At 44.6% G+C, this 17,527-nt stretch overlaps 1 protein-coding gene across 1 annotated transcript in view; it reads left to right on the top strand.

Annotated features, from left to right (window-relative positions):
• pcloa (piccolo presynaptic cytomatrix protein a) overlaps positions 1–13,812 on the top strand; it is a 34,936-nt gene extending 21,124 nt beyond the window's left edge. The window contains 20 exon segments of the mRNA XM_061668455.1: positions 318–1,831; positions 2,331–3,371; positions 3,373–3,882; positions 3,884–4,373; positions 5,488–5,535; positions 6,053–6,135; positions 6,236–6,311; positions 7,067–7,192; positions 8,592–8,700; positions 8,778–8,842; positions 8,904–9,091; positions 9,158–9,208; positions 9,375–9,505; positions 9,953–9,979; positions 10,432–10,525; positions 11,046–11,117; positions 11,200–11,437; positions 12,205–12,474; positions 13,141–13,299; positions 13,667–13,812. Coding sequence (XP_061524439.1) covers positions 318–1,831; positions 2,331–3,371; positions 3,373–3,882; positions 3,884–4,373; positions 5,488–5,535; positions 6,053–6,135; positions 6,236–6,311; positions 7,067–7,192; positions 8,592–8,700; positions 8,778–8,842; positions 8,904–9,091; positions 9,158–9,208; positions 9,375–9,505; positions 9,953–9,979; positions 10,432–10,525; positions 11,046–11,117; positions 11,200–11,437; positions 12,205–12,474; positions 13,141–13,299; positions 13,667–13,812 — 5,438 coding nt within the window.
• Positions 13,813–17,527: the final 3,715 nt, after the last annotated feature.

Raw genomic sequence — 17,527 nt, 5'->3', positions numbered from 1 at the left:
CCTGTCTCTTAAATGTCGTTTTGAACTGCTACCCCTCATCCATGGCTAACATGGCTTTTTAAAATTTTTGCTTTTTTTTTTGCATGGAAATGTTGTTGTTTTTTTCCTTTTTTTGTGATTTTTTTTGTTGTTGTTGTTTTTTTTTTTTTTTTAGTGCCTGTATGTTTTGTCTTTATAGCCTACTTTGGAACTGTTTTTTCCCCCCTTTTTTCCATCACTTTATGATTTGGGTAAGGAATGGCTCACTTCATTTACTTTATTGACTGTAGTATACGAGCTCAACTGATTATTTTGTTTTTTGTTTTAATTCTAAACAGGTGAAGCAGTTGACTACTCCAAGAAAGGGGCATACGTGGGAATGACAATCCCCCCTTATTCCCAAACCAGAGTAACAAGTGGTGTTGGCACACTTTTTGGTACAAATAGTGTCCTGAGGTCATCCAATGGGGTGGTTTATTCCTCCGTTGCTGCACCAATTCCATCTACGTATGCAATAACAACCCAACCAGGATCCATCTTTTGTACATCCTACAACACTCAGTCGAGTATGCATACCAGTGGCACCATGCCATCGCTGTCGGACATTCAGAATTTGCCCCTGACGCGATCCCACAGCTTCCTGTCTACTGTCTCGATTACGACCGCAGATGAGCAAGGCGACTTACCGCTCAACCTCGAGATAACCAAAGAGGACGTTTCTGGTAATGCTGTCACCACAGCGACCACTTCTTTATCCCTCGACTACACGGATGAATCCCTTGAGGCAATAGCCGCCTCCCTGGAGGCTCTTTCCTCACCTATGCTCCCTGGTGATGGCCAGTATCACGCAGAGCGAGAGAGGCTCGAAATGGAAAAACTCCAGCAGCAGCACCTCGCCGAGGAGCTGGAATGGGAGCGTCAGGAGATTCAACGTTTTCGCGAGCAAGAGCAGATGCTGGTACAGAAGGAACTGGAGGAGCTTCAGGTCATGAAGCAGCAAATCTTGACCCAGCAGGAAGAGGAAAGGCAAGCGCACCTCATGATGCAAAAGGAAACCTACGCTCAGCAACAGCAGCAGCTTGAGCAAATTCAAAGACTCCAAGAGCAACTCCGCATGCAACTGGAAGAGCAAAAGCTTCGTCAGCTGTATCCAGGTGGGGAGATGCTCGGGAATGGCATCCAAGAGGCTATTGTCTTGGGTCCCGATGGCACCGTGCTGTCACGAAAGATCACAGACAGTGGTTGCCAAACTGATGAAGAGGACGAGACGGTAAACAAAGCTTACACAGCGGGGAGGAAAAAGAAAAGTGTCAAAAAGAGCGTTGACAGTTGTGTGCAGACGGATGATGAAGATCAAGAGGAGTGGGAGGCTCAGAAAAGCCGACAGAATCGGCCACGCACCTCAAGAGGGGACAGAGGAGGGCAGGCGGACATGTCTCTACAAGCGCACACTGAGATTTCTATACAAACGGATACAGATGGAAACATCAGGATGGATACGAGAACGGAGCTGTCCGACTCTGAAAGAACCTCGCCAAAGAAACGACCCACACCCTTGGAGATCGGTCTGTCTCGCGACCTCAAAGCTGAGTCCTCCACGCTTCAAGCTCCCCCTAAATCTCCCAACGTGCTCTATTCTCCCTTATCGCCCTGTGTTTCCCCGAGCAAATCACTTGAATTTGTATCTTATGATAAATCACTGGGTGATAAAAGCCCTCAAAAGCTCAGGGGAAGCCCAGATCCAGGAAGTCCAAGGGGACCAAAGCCCATGCAGAGATCCATGTCTGACCCTAAATCCATGAGTCCAACTGGGGAAGAAAGGACAACATCTGGCACCCAGTATGGTGATACTGTGAGTACACCTTCCTTTCATTGTTACTATAGCAAGTAATAGAGTACTCTCACTCCAACCACTTAGCATTTCTGATGTAATATCATAAATGTTACAAGCAAGAGCTATTCATACTATAGCTCTGATTGCGGTGAATGCCCGCTTTTGCAGCCTTTTTGCTTCTGGCTTACATATGCTTTGAAAGTCAAATCTATGCTTGGGTAACTTACCGTCGACTATCTCATACATGCATGAAAAGAATACGCTGGACTTGCAGGAATATATTCAGCAGTGAAATCCTCCATGTGAATAAATTACTGCTCTTTACACTACAAAGTGCATAGTTTTGACACCATATGGAACATACAGTGTGTGTGTATGTGTATACACTGTATGTGTATAGTGAGGATAAGCGGTACAGATAATGGATGGATATATATATATATATATATATATATATATATATATACATATACACACACACAGTATATATATGACTTAAATCTCACTTTTTTGGCAGGGGAAGGGCTCCAGTGGAACACCAACTGGCACTCAAAAGAAGGTCAAGAGGACTTTGCCCAATCCCCCATCAGAAGACGAGTCATCAACCAGTGGCCAGACCACGTACAGCACCGGTTCTGCTCGTCGACGAATGTGCCGCAATTCAAACATGGCCCGCGCCAAGATCCTGCAAGACATCGACCGTGAGCTCGATTTAGTGGAACGTGAGTCATCCAAACTGCGCAAAAGGCAGGCAGAGCTTGACGAGGAGGAGAAGGAGATTGATGCCAAACTGAGGTACTTGGAGATGGGTATTAATCGGAGGAAAGACGCCCTGCTAAAGGAACGGGAGAAGAGAGAGCTGGCTTATTTACAGGGTGTGGCTGAAGATAGAGATTATATGTCGGACAGCGAGGTCAGCAACATCCGAGAGACCAGAGATGACCACGGTGAGGATGAGGAAATAGAAAGCCATGGTCTGGAACGTCCTAGGACGGCTCCTCAATCAGAATTGGATGACTTAGTCCCACCTCAAACTAAACATGAATACGGAAAATACTCCCAGTACCAATACCCTCAAAGCCAATACCAGCAGTCTCTCTATCAGACCCCCCAGTCCTATCAGTCTCATTCCATGTACTCCTCTGTCCCCTCGCTCACCAGCTCCCAACAGCAAAGTTATCAGCAGATGCTCCTGTTGCAGCAGAAGGCTGCCAGACAAGCCGCTCTCCTCTCCGAACTGGATGCCACCAAATACGATGTCATTAGCCGCCAGCCCGATCCCACATCGTCGCCCTACCTCGGCGTGAAATATGACAAATATGGCAACCACCTCGACCTCAGAGCCTTGGAGGTGGGAGGTATAGCAGCTGATTCATACTACTCGGAAATTGATCACCACACGCCTCGGAGTTACCTGCTCCTGGAAGATGCGGCCGAGCTAGCTAAGACCTCCTCGGGTCTGTCGTCATCATACAGTCTTGCTGAGAGAGAGCTAGCCAAAGCAGAGAAGCTGCTCCACCACAGTGCTGCAGATCTAGGATCCACTGACTATCTTGGCTTCCACCTCCAGGCTGCATACGTATGGAAAAACTCCCGATGAAGAAGATCCAATGGAGGAACCCTACGAACTCAAGCTGTTGAAGCAGCAGCTCAAGCAGGAGTTCAGGAGAAGCACGGGTGGGACAGAAAGCTTTGACCCTCTGACAGCGCTGTCCCAGCACTACTATACCCCAAGTTCCAGCATCTCCAGCTACTCCCAAAGGCACTATCCAAAGTCAGACAAGTACAGCATCAGTCGGCTGACTCTCGAGAAGCAGGCAGCGAAACAACTACCAGCATCAATGTTGTACCAAAAACACAAGACTCCTCTACTGGAGCCTAAGATCTCCTCCAAGTATTCCTCAATTACTGAAAGCAGAGGTTTGGACATGGACTATACAAGCTATTTGGGGTCTACCAGTGGCTCCCCAAGATCCAGCCGACTCATGCAGGACGAGATTACCTTTGGCCTTCGGAAGAATATTGCAGAGCAGCAAAAATACTTGGGGTCCACCTTAGGGGCAAACCTAGGCTGGTTCGCTAAATCTGGGCCAGAGCTTGGGCTTGGACTCTGCTTACCCGAGCGGCAGCCGCTCAAGACCATCATCCAGGCCTACATCTTGCTATGGCCTAGACCTGTCCATTAAAAGAGACCCTTCCAGCTCATCGCTGAGGCTTAAAGGGGACGGTGAAGCCTCCACAGACGGGCCCAGCTTCCAAACTCCCTCTGGTCGGACCAAACCCACCAGCCTCCCCATTGTGCAAAGCGGGCGTGGGAGAATCCCCATCGTAGCCCAGAACTCTGAGGAAGAGAGTCCACTGAGCCCTGTCGGGCAGCCGATGGGCATGGCCCGCGCCTCCGCAGGGCCTCTGCCGCCCATCTCGGCCGACTCCAGGGACCAGTTTGGTTCCTGTCTGTCCTTGCAGGACTCTCAGCAGCAGCACATCAGAGAGGAACCGAGCAGGGGTAGGGCTTATGTGCTGATGGATGACCTTCAGGGCACCATGTCAGATAGCGAAGGTAAACGGCACAACCATCCTGTTAGTATCTTTCTGTTCTTATTTTTGCTTTCCTTTTGCATGCGTTGGCTGCCACTCTGTGGAACTTTCAGGACTTGTGACGATCTGCATGTATCTGTTGCTTTTTCTTCGTGCTGTCACGCTAATCAAAATGTTGCCCATGTTGTTCTGTGTTCACGAGCCATGCTTGAATGTATCGTTTTATGCATGTCTGTGCTTCGGTCTGTACTTCCGATATTATGTAATATGTGGGCATAACTTTATGTGACTGTGTGGGAGGTGTTCTCCTCAAATAGTGATCTAACTAGTACAGCATGTTTTTTTTTTTTTTTTTTTAATAGAGGGATTCATCTCGTCTTTTTGTCACCTTTTAAATGAGATATTTGACACTGGAGGAATAATTTTTTTCAGTCCTGCTTTTGAGGCGGACAAATCTCGGGTTAATCCCCCAGCATTCTGTTTCCCACCAGTGAACTGGCAAGTGCCTCCCACATCTTGGAAAATCTTTACAATTGCTTCCTTTTACAGTCACGGAATTTTAATACAAGCTTGTGTCACATCAACTTAAGTCAACCATAGACTTTATAAAAACATCCACCGAAAAATAAACACATTTGTCAACAAATAAAAGCATGACAATGCCATTAGGGGGGGAAAGATGTGCTGGTTTTTTTGTGTGTTTAAAATGCATGTTTGTTTAAAGCAATAATAAATATAAAACTTTGATGTTTGTATGCCGTGCCTGAATACTTGCATGTATGTCTTCTATTTATTGCTTGCTTTATCATTATATACAGCTTCTGTAGTATTTTTAAAACGTGCTTATGGCCCCACACGTCATATAGTACGTTTACTAGTACGTTAAACCTGGCGAAAATGTGAAAGAAAAATATTTGTTTTAAAGAACATCCCTTTTTTTTGTCCCTCCTGCTTTACTGTATATTAGGAATATTTTATTGAAGGGCTGCTCAGTTGTAAGCATATGTTTATCTGTTCGAAACCCTCACACTCCCAGGTCTGAGTTTTCTTGATCGCATCATCAGGACATACTGTATTGATCGATTTGATATGGATTCCGCCATTTCGCCGTGTAAACTCGTTTGCCTTGATTGCAGCCCTAAGTGATTCCCTGATGCCTTTGAACAGAGACCATGCAGCCAAGGGTAGAGTATTATTAGTTCACGACATATAAACATGACATATTAACCTACACAGCAATTATTCAACTGCACAATCATCCGCATGATATGATGTTTAAATGTTGGGAAAGTTTAAAATGTACTTATTTCTTCTGTGAAAGCACATGTGTGACTTACGTTTGGACCAATTCGAAAAACAATGAGAAATGCATACAGTGCATACCCAACATTTACAGTCATAGATATGTATCACTGTAGGTTTAAATAACACTACTCCTAATTAACTCTACTTACTGTGTCAAACGACATTCCTATAATCCACTTCATTTTGTAACACAAGTGAGCAAACACCCTTCATTGCTTTTCATTCTTTTCTACATAAAACATGAATTATGCGACATTGACGCTGGCCCTTGTATTGCCATTCACAAGCTGATGTTACCTTTCCATGAATAGCATGCATTTATTTTTGGAAATCCTCACTAGTGTGCCGTGTTAAGGCAAACGTTCTTAGACTGCCTCTGCTTCTTTGTCGCTGAAGCCTACCAGCTGAGACGAGAGGAGACCGACTGGTTCGACAAACCCAGAGACGGACGCTCGGAGAATGGACACGACAAGAGACCGGTGACAAAAAAAAAAAAAAAAAAAAAAAAAAACAACCTTTTGTATACCTGCCAATCAACATAAACAGTATGTAATGTCATGATGATTGTGTGGGCCACAGGATAAAGGTCCATACTACCCCTTCCCTCACCTCAGGGTCAAGCTGCAGAGAGATCCCAAAGACCGCAGTGTCTCAGGTAAAATAGCTCCGTTATTGACAAAAGACAGTTTTCTAGAAATATAAAAAAAATAAAAACTAGGTCGAATACGAAATCTTTTGTTACTTGCAGAGTGGAGAAAAAAAAAAAGGCCTCAGTCGTGTCCCGTTGGTTGTTTCTTGGAATTGAAATCAGTCATGATCAGCTTTTGGGATCAAATTAGTGCAATCAAATGTGTGTTGTGCTCCTTGATGCCTCTATTACCAGTCATGATTCCAGGCAATGTTTCTTAAGACAGAACAATCTGGATTTGGAGGAAGTGCCCAAATCAAGATAACTATCAGGATTAGAAAGGAGATCTGACACAATATTTCACTGATTAAAGTACAAAGGCTGCTAATTTTGAATCATATCTGCGGTTGCTGTGGTTTTAGGCCATATCTGGACATTTTGGTTAGCAGTCTATTGGTTGAAAGGATCCTCAAACCGGGACCAGGTTGGGATCAGTTTGACTAGTGCACCACATGTCCTTTTTTTGGACTCCCATCTTTTAAACAAACTGGCAAGCAATTTCACCCGTCATTATCCTTTGTCAGTCCGTTTAAAGCGTGAAGCAGATACAGTATTTCATCTTCTGGCATCCCTTTCCGTTTGGCTCGCCTCCAGGCCCGGCAGCCATTGCCGTGCTCAAAATGGCGCTGGGCCTCACACTTAGGATTATGTAATTAACACATGGAACATTTGGAACAGAGCTTTTGTGCTTGTATTACGTGCCATCTTTCTGCGTTTGTTAGGGAACGGTCTGGGTATCCGTGTCGTCGGCGGGAAGGAGGTGCCAGGCGGTAACGGAGAGATCGGAGCCTACGTTGCCAAAGTTCTACCCGGTGGAGCAGCGGAACAAACGGGGAAGATTCTGGAAGGTGAGTGCCCTGACTCTTATCATTCATACCCTAAACCAGACATGGGCAAAGTATGACTAAGGGCTATACAAATAAAATTAGGGTTTCAACCTTAAATGTGGCCCTTGAGGACAAAAGTTTGCACACCCCTGCGCTAGACATTCGCAACCTGCCTTTAGACGTGTAAATAATAACAACCAAAATTCGAATCACGGGTCCTTGGCGCATGGCTCTGAAAAGGCAAATGACCTTTTTGCTTGACCCTTACACACTTCTGGCTTGTTGCCACCATGGGATGAGCTGCCGCTCGATACGTTCAAATCAGCGGTTATTGATTCTACACAACGGCAGTCTGGGAGCAGTTAACCCCTCCGTGCCTCTCCCCTCACAGTCCATCCGTCTGCTCGCGGCCGGACTCTTATGTCAGCGCGGGGTCAGCATCGAGCGTGTCGGGACTTTACGGTCTTTCGCCGCTGATGTATGGCCGCGGAGAATGACACTAGGCCACTTTGAAGCTTCCATAGTGAGCCATCCATCTGTGGCAAGTGGTAGATGATAGCGCTAGACTCCTGGGATTTCACACCATACAAATAATTTCGTCCCTGTTCATCAGACAAAACACATTCGAGCTGCTAATTGAAGTGATAATATTGCTATTGTCGTCAAATCGGCGAGGACATCTCCAGCGCAACCCTGCACAAAGGCTGCGGAACATTCCGGAAGGTGCGAAGATGGCAACGATGTGTTTTGTGTGTGACGAGGCCGCTAATTTGTGTGCAATACACGCAGTGCGACGCAAGCAGAGGACGCTACTGATGAGCTGCTTCAGACCGTGTAAGTTTCCGCAGCCTGGCTTGTGCTGTGCTGTGTGAACAACGAAACGCCTGGCGTGTCTTTGCACATCTTTGTGTTTTTGTTGCCGTGGGGGTTTGGGTTGTTTGCGTGCAACTTCATGTCTATAGTGTCACTGCAAAAACTCTAATCTAACCCAGTCGCAAATCAAGGTGAACTATGCTTGTTCTTTGTCCTCCAAGATGTTTCTTCTTCCCAGGCCGTGTCTGTGTAAGCATTTCAAGCATTGCAATGCTTGCTTCAAGCATTTTTTTCCCCCCTTCAAAAATTAGAATTAGGTTTTGTGGCTTGTTTTTGAGATAGCATTACTAATTATGAATAAGTATAGTTTAACATGATAAGAAATACCACAATATTATATGTACATAAGTTTTCTTTTGGCAGATCATTTCGTTACATTGAATAACATATTCCTTATTTCTTTATCCCCCCCCCCCAACCTTATTGTTTTTCAAGCTCCGTTTTTGCAGTGTAGTTATTTTTCCCATAAAACTGTGGTGAAAATCTGCACATGAATCATGACAAAATATCCCCTAGTCACCTGAATCTAATGTCTGTTTTCCAACAGGAATGCAAGTCCTGGAGTGGAATGCCGTTCTCCTGATGGGAAAAACATACGAAGAGGTGCAAGGGCTCGTTGGCCACTCGTGCAGCGAGGCCGACTTGTGTGTCAGACTGTGAGTATAAGATCAAATCTCGTATTAAAGTGTTGCACAGGTACCTTTTCTGAGCGTTGGTCTTCTTTTCTTTTCAGAGATCTCAACATGCTGGCAGAATCCGAAGGTTCTGAGCACCTGTCCTTCCAGGAGCCAAGTAAAAGTGAGCCGTTGTAGTCAGACATGCAGTCAAAACAAGATGAATAACTATTACATACGTACAGGTGACAGGCCGCCCAGGTCTCCGGGCGTGGACCCCAAGCAGCTGGCGGCGGAGCTGCAGAAGGTGTCCCAGCAGCAGGTCCCGTCCTCCGCCGCCTCCTCCGCCAGCCTCACGGCGACCACCTCGGCCACCTCCAGCCCCGCCCAGCCGGGCTCGCCGTCTGTCAGCAAGAAGCGGCACAGTAGCAAGGCGAGTGCTCAACGAGGCTTTCTTGGTTTCTCTCTCTGTGTCTGAGTACCTTTTCTTCCCTTCCAGGCTGCAGATGGAAGCAGAACCCCGTCACACCTCATCACCGGTGACATACAGGTCGGTGACGTCTGCTTATTGCAAGACTTAAAAGTAACGTTGCTCGTGGAAATGCTAAATCTATCAAACGTTACCTCAAAGATTTCTCGCAGCAGACGAGCTGGGCCTGAATTCATTGGAATTCCTATTGGCAGAAAAACATTGAAGATGCCTCTTTTTGTTGCAGCTTCAAATCCACTATGACAAGCAGCTGGGCAACCTGATCGTGCACGTGCTGCAGGCGCGGAACCTGGCGCCGCGCGACAACAACGGCTACTCGGACCCCTTCGTTAAGGTGTACCTCCTGCCGGGGCGAGGGTGAGCGCAAACCTATATTTTCATGCGGGCTGCTTATCCAAAGAAAAGGCCCCGTTCATATTTTTGGCTTCCGATCTCTGCTCTCAGCACCGTGCCGTTGTACTATAGAGGTGTAAAAAAAAAAAATCTATAGCGCTGGAATACGAGCGCCATTTTCACTGTAATTGCACTGGAGGGTAATCGAGCCGCTACCCGTTTCCACGCTCTTGCTGGATGGAGGCAATTTTGACACCCACATGAAGGGGAAAAAAATGATGATTGCTGTTGTATTGGATCTTGTCGATGCAGGTGTCCCTAATGAAATGGCCCTTGTGCCATGCCCCCCACCTCCCTCTTGACACTGAACGCAGACCCCAACCCACACTTCACACACTCACTCCCTCTGACTATTGATTTTTTTTTTTTGTATGTTCTCTATATTTAATGCATGCTGGACCCCCCCCTCAGTCAGGTCATGGTTGTCCAGAACGCCAGGTATGTGATTGATTTTGACACTTTTGTGTTTTCTTGGTTGTCAGTTTGGTGGGGGTAAAATAAAAAAAAAAAAAGAATAATAATACAAATTGAAAAAGCTCATTGTGATCAAATATAGGTCACCCTTGTCCTAACCAAACTAACCCTGCACTCTACACCCCAAAAAAAGAATTAACGCTAACGAGCTAACACTTGTTTCTCAATCATATTGCTACATTTAGAATGAGCTTATAGCAAGCTAGTGGATTTAAAGGTGCAGTCTCTTTACCAACCCCGCCATCGCCGCACGCCACATTGTGCAAGTTCCCTAACGATGTGCATCCCGTCCATTCTCACCCCGTCCGCCCCAGTGTCACGTGGGTCCGTTGTGCTGCGTATGTTTTGCCCGTAAGTAATGAAATGGACGGTGTGTCTGCCCCCCCACCCACCTTCCTCTCCTCGCCCCCCACCAGTGCTGAAAACAAGAGGAGGTCCAAGCATGCGGGCAAGAGCCTGAACCCCGAGTGGAACCAGACGGTCATCTATAAGAATATCCACCTGGAGCAGGTAGAATATGGTCTTGCACGTGCCCCGTTGAGGAAGCAGACAAGTCGGGCTTGAATTTGCTCTCCTCCTTAATGGTTGCTCCAAGACATACTAATATAACTTTGTTGATATGAATGATGGTTCTATCACATTTTGTTAAAATGGTCTTGCTTAGACTTTGGAGTGCATAAATTGTGCCCTCTCGTGGTTAAGAATTAGCAACGTGGCTGTTGTTCCAAACGCTTGATTCATCAACTGTAGTTTTTGGCAACAAAACAAGTTTGGCTTGAATTCAAAATGCTCCATATTGCTTTCTTCAAGGTCCTGCAGCATAACCTTGTTGGTCCAAAAATTAGAACTGTCAAAATGTGTTAAAAATGGCCTTGAAGCAACCTGTTCAGGCAGAAAACAATTAGATATACTTTCTGTGGCAGTGAGTTAGCATTTTCTGACGACTGTTTTTTTGTGGTTGAAAGCGCATAAGCAAGACGTTGCCCAATTTTCAAAAGGCACGTACAATTCTGACTGTCTGTGTGTTCAGTTGCGGAAAAAGATGCTGGAGGTGAGCGTGTGGGATTATGAGAAGTGTTCCTCCAATGATTTTCTCGGAGAGGTAAGTCGTCATCCATCCAATTGGTGCCGATTTCTCTTTTCACTGTTTCATTACCTGATTTGTTTCGCTCACGGACGTCCAGGTCCTTATCGACCTGTCCAACACGGCCCAGCTGGACAACGTCCCGCGGTGGCTCGCCCTCAAGTCGCAGACGGAGGGGGAGCACCACCGCCGCTCCCACCAGGGCCGACACGGCTCCTCCAAGGTCTCTTCGCAGCACTCGTCGCCTAAAACCGCAGGCTCCGCCCAGGAGCAGGACTCCCCCAAATCGTCGGTGATCAAAAGCCGAAGCCACGGCATCTTCCCGGATCCGGCAAAGGGTAGGAAAAAACAGGTGTTCCCGCTCGCTCACACCTCCCGCTTGATGTCTGCACTCCCACCATCGTAGCTTCAGCGTCATGCTTTTTGCTTTCCCATGGTCTGTCTGTCTTGGTCGCCATGGTCACCCAGCTCCGAGGCCTCGCGTTAGCCAGCATCAGGGAAGGTTTTGGACGCTCGGAGTCAAATTTGACACCGATGTTATGTAGATGCCCCGTAACGATTGGCTAATGAGGGCTGTATTGTTTCGCCTTTAACTTTGGCAATCTAACCTTACAAAATAAACATCTATCTAAGTTACCTTCAAATTGTCTCGCAGCAGAAAAGTTGGATCTCAATCCCGACAAATCAAATTTTAAGAAGTAGTCCTTTTAGGCAGCAAACAAATTGGGCCTGAATTCACGGCGTCTCCTATTGTTTGCGTTCAGACTGAGCAGCATAACATTGTTGATAACCACATTAAATCCTTCAAAGTTACTGCCCAAAGTAAACATCATCAGCAAACAAATCAGAAAAAAAAATAATAATAATTACTGTCTCCCTTTGGTTACTTTACATAACATAATCATGTTAAAACATAACTCAGTTCATTACAAAATGCTCTCGGACAATCTGAATTCTGTCTTCTTGAGTCCTGTAAGACTTGGCCACGTAACTTTGTCGCTACAAATGGTAAATCTGTCAAAGTTATTTCAAACTGGTCTAATACCCAATCCCATTTCGGTAGCTTTTATTTTTTTGGTTAATTTGGTGAATGTGATTGTTTTAGACACGCAGGTGCCCCCACTCGAGAAATGTCACAGTAGCCCCGGCAGGTCGAAGCCGTCCCCGTCCGAGGGCCAGAGCCAGAGCCAAAGCTCCAGCCGCGGACACGTGCCGCACGCTCGCCCGCGCTCCTCCAAAAGCGCCGCATGGCAACAACGCCATCAGGACGGCGGCGTCGGGAGCGACCGGGGCGTTGCCGTAGCAACCGCAGCAACAACGGGCGACACGGGCCCGACGCAGCAGCAGCAACCGCCGCCGCAACGCCTCCAGCCAAGTAAACCAAGACGCAAATAAACGCCACCGCAGCATGGCCGCCTCGCACTCATCGACCTTTTATTTTCTATTCTGTTTGATTCTGTTTTACTTTGTTTTTGCCCTCCCCTAATTTCACTTGAGTGGTGGTTTGGCACCTGTCAGCCGTCACCTCCAGAAGCGCCACTAGAGGAAGCCAGAACTTTGTAGAGACACCATGATCAATTGTAGCAACATAAACGTCTTCAATTCGTAAAGCCCCTGCAGAATAATCAGGTTTTCTAAAGTATAGATAGATAATTAATCATGTGCTTTTATCATTTATTTGAACTTTTATGAACAATTTAGGTTTCCCTCTTTTTTTTTTTTTTTTTTTTTTTTTTTTTTTAAATATATACCAAAAACATGTCCAAGGCTCCTCCTGAAGGCTGTGCATGCAGTCCTCCTTTTTTTAATTTAATTTTATTTGTTTTTATTTGGAAAAACTACGGGACCCACAATGCACCTCTTCAGCAGCTGCCTGCACACCACTGTGCATGTAAATGACAGACAGACAGACTGACAGATTCTCCTCCTCTTCCCATCTTCAACTTTGACCCACAAACTTTGTATCCTGGGGTCGGACCACCCTCATCCCCCGTCCCAACAACTCCCCACGCCGCCCCCCCAAAAAAACAATCACCTCCAGGCCCACCAGGCCGCCAGAGACACAGCGTAGTCGGCGTGCTCACCATTCAGAGAGGCCAATCCGATTGGCTGCCATCGCCGGCCAACGGGAGCAGAGCGGACGGCCGTCACCTGACCCTCAGGAAGGCCGTGTCGGAGGAGAGGCCGCACGTCGCCCGAGGTGAGCCCCACCCCCCACCCCCCCCACCCCGAAAAACCCTCCCCTCCCCTCCCTGTGGTGTGAGAGGATGCTACTAACCTGCAGGCAACGAGAGAGGACGGCAAGCTGAGATCCATGCAGCGAGATGCACGCTTTGTTTCGTGAGTCAGTGTGTCGTCGCCATGGATAGCGCTCAGCAACACAACAAAAAAGCTCAAATGTAACCTAGCTGACGAATGATGTCCTGATTGTTCTCACGTACATTACATAACGTGCGTTGTATGTCGTCCATGTTTCATTATTACCGTGCTTTTCATTACCAGTCTGTCTACGTCGCTCTCCTCCCGTTTGACGTTAACCGCGCTCACGGTTTGATTGTATCCCGTAGCGCGCGCCAGCTACAGGTCGGGCGAAGCCCCCATGACGGCGGCTTCGCTGGACAGCGGCCTGAGCGGCAGCGCCTACAGCCTGCTGGACGAGGACGGAGAGATGAACGAGGTGGACAGCGCCATCTTCCAGGTGCCCCGATTGTGAGTCCCGCACTTTTACAGCTTTAAAAAAAAAAAAAAAAAAAAAAAAAAAAAAGTTATTTATAGTTATAATAAAACTTTTTTTTTTTCATTTTAAATAATAGATTTAGAAATATTTTTTATGACAGTTATAATTTTGTTATAATATATATTTTTCTCTATTTAGTGGGAAGGATTACAAATGGAACAGATGGGATGAAATCATCCTTGGGTGATTCTGACGGTAAGACAAAAAACATTTTTAAAAAAACAAATGTAATTACCAATGTTAGATGAATGGTGAGTTTTTTCCAATTGAAATATTTTTTTGTAATATTAACTTTGCTGCATGCTAAAAAAGAAGAATTTAATATAATTTAAGATGATGATTACTATTTTGTTCCTTTTATTTTTCATCTGATACCGTAAAGGAATTGCCTGTAATTTTTTAAAGCCAAATGTGAGTTGTTGCGGTGTGTTGTCATTGACGAGCTCTGGGATCAATACATTGTATGAATAATATCACATTAATAACTTTGTCCATGTGTAGGTAAGTCGCAGGTGATGGGCGAGATAAAGATTGCGCTGAAGAAGGAAGTAAGGACGGAGGGAGACCACCTGGTCCTGGAGATTTTGCAGTGTCGCAACATCACCTACAAGTTCAAGACTGCAGACCACTTGCCCGGTAAATATCCTTTTTTTAAAAAGCATCATACCATTTCTTACTCTGATCAAATAAACATTTCGATGTACAGTATGTGTATATTATGAATATGTCAATATTTGTGTGCGTGGGAGGGTTGTTTGTGCCGAACTGGAATATATATAAAGTCTGTTTCATTCAATAAAATGATGAAAACATGAATTAATTGAAATGTGGGAAAAAAATAAATCATTAATTCAGGACTTTTTTTTTCGCAAGTAACTTATGAAATAAATACAAATTTTATGAAATAATTAAAAGATCAATTACATGGATAAAAAAAATTCACCAAAAAGTATTGTACTTCAAAATGTAATTTATTAATGGCCATTTTAATTATTTCCTACAAAATAAAGATGTAATCTTTATTATATACCCTTTTGTTTTATTGATGATTGTACACAATGCTAGTGTTTTTAACAATAAAATCCTAAACACAAAAATATAATATGTATACAATAATTCATACATTCAATAAATTAAACATTCCAACAATGTTACAGCAACTTAATATTTATACTTTAAAAACTGTGTCAGTTTAAAATATTTTACCTAAAGTAATGCAGCTTTTACATTTATAGATATAATTAGATGTACATTTATCTAACGTTGCCCCCCCCCAAAAATAAATAAAACACCCCTTCATCCGTTCTGTCAAAGGCTGGGAAATACTTAAAAACAAAACTTTATTGCGGGGAACACACATGAAGACTTGTATTGTCCTGGCCCACGCAGACCTCTACGTAAAGCTGTACGTGGTGAACATCGCCACGCAGAAGCGCATCATCAAGAAGAAGACGCGCGTGTGCCGCCACGACCGCGAGCCGTCCTTCAACGAGACCTTCCGCTTCTGCATGAATCCGGCGGGGCACTCCTTGCAGGTGAATCCCGCGATTTGGGCCGGAGGGTGGGGAGGGAGCTCAAAACAAAGCCAGCCACAGCGCTTGCTTTGCTCTCTTTCCTTCGCAGCTTTTCCTGGTGTCCAACGGCGGCAAGTTCATGAAGAAGACGCTGATCGGCGAGGCCTACGTGTGGCTGGACAAGGTGGACCTGCGCAAGCGTGTGGTCAGCTGGCACAAACTGCTGGCCAGCGCCACGCACATCCACTCCTAGGTGGCGCGCACCATTTGGAGACACAGGGAGGGGGGGCGGTGGGTGGGGGCGGGGGAGATTAGATTCATTTAACTTGCAGAAGTCGCTGCGAACCCGAACACTGAAGTGGACCACGCAAGCAAGCAGGTAGAAAACACTCGTCATCATCCACGTACTAAATACAGGGACACACATGTACAGTAAATGCGCCTTCACCCCCTTTGAAAGCATTTGATCAGTGACTCAATGAGGACTCGTATTTATTTTTCTATTAGAAGCATCGATCTCTGTTGGTTCTTCATGTGTGCAAGAAGGGAATTCATTTATCGAATACGCACTACCTAGCTTTCCACTTCGGGACCTCGTTTTATGTGAGCAAACAGAGTTCTATTATGATTTATTTCAGAATATTGATTTATATCTCATTGGAAGAATTGTGCGATCCGGTGGCACATACACCTTGTACAGAGCAAAATGTCTTAGCTGGGATGATTAAATATATAGATACATATTTATATAAATATAGATATAATGATCTTTATCACAGACAATCAAGTCTTGATGATTGTGACGTTCAAGTCCTCCCCAAACAGTTTCTCAATTGACAGTCGTGTGTCTTTTTTTTGTGCACTTTTCCCCCCTCGAATGTAAAAGCGACTTAGCAGTAAAAAAAAAAAAGAAAAAGGTGAGATTTAATTATATTATCCATGTTCTAACATATTGCGCATCGTGTTCCAGAAATATTATCTTTTGATTTCTATGCAACCTCGACAAGTAACTGCGACAAGAGAAGGATTGAAATATGACAAATTGACACATTTTTAATATAATTTGCTATTTATTTTTTTTACTATTTATTTATTTATAACCATTTAATGGTATTTCATCTTTTTTTATTTAATTGTATTTTAGCATTTTAAAAGTTTTACATATTTTATTATATTTAATATAATTTTTACTTGTATGCATTTAGGTTTTCATGTATTCTATTTGCGTATTTATTTATTGATTGAAATTTGATGGTATTATATCATTCCAGCGAGACCATTTATTTCCAAGCAAAAACAGATCTAATCTACTAGCAAGTTTTATTTATCTATTTATTTTGTATGTATTTATTGCATACAATTGTGTTATTGATTCCCAGTGAGAGCAAGTATTTACCACTTCTCAATTTTCCACCAACAGTGGACTCAAACGACACAGAATTTTAATAAATCCATTTTTAAATTTTGACTTGATTTTTATGGATCTGAGTTTCCTTTTTAATGGTATATTTCCCCCCCCCCCGGTAAGAGCGTTTATTATGTCTACAGTGCATATCGAGTGTGTTTTCTGTATACACACATACGTAGTGCTTGTTTACAAAGTTTAAGTTCCAAAGGTCTGAAACTCAGAGAATATTTCCCGTTTACAGAGAATTCCTCGCTTAATTTCCAGCAATGACCAAAAAGACACTTTCCCGATTTTAAGGTCACCGTGAGTGTGCGTCTTTATTGATTCATTTTTTTTTATCGATTCTGTGGCATGTCGTTGGTCTGTCTTTAGGAATGATCTATCAACAGACACACTCGCACGCACCTTTAAGCGTGTAAATGCATCGCCTTTTTTTGTTTTAAATACACCGGGCTTTGGGAGCAGCAGGTCTTTTAATGGACGAAAAAAAAATGAATAAAAAAGACCAATGTGTGCGCTCATTGATTTTTCCTGAGATCGATGTACAGTACAACGTTTACTAACCACACACAAGCGCGCGCACACACTTGGACAGCTGGAGTAGTCGCAGGAGAATCGTCAATGTGCTCACACTGGATGTTGCATGTTTCCTTGGTGGCTCATACTATTTTTGTGTCCATATTATGATTAGTAATAATAATTAAAAAAAAGAGAATGACGTGTAGAGAAGGATCTCGAACAAAATGTTATTGGTGAGGCAAGGGTCGGG

This window comes from Phycodurus eques, chromosome 22 (assembly GCF_024500275.1).
Source record: "Phycodurus eques isolate BA_2022a chromosome 22, UOR_Pequ_1.1, whole genome shotgun sequence".
In the NCBI taxonomy this organism is placed as follows: domain Eukaryota; kingdom Metazoa; phylum Chordata; class Actinopteri; order Syngnathiformes; family Syngnathidae; genus Phycodurus; species Phycodurus eques.
The sequence above is the reverse complement of the archived record's forward strand: the minus strand, read 5'-3'. Positions and strand labels throughout refer to the sequence as shown.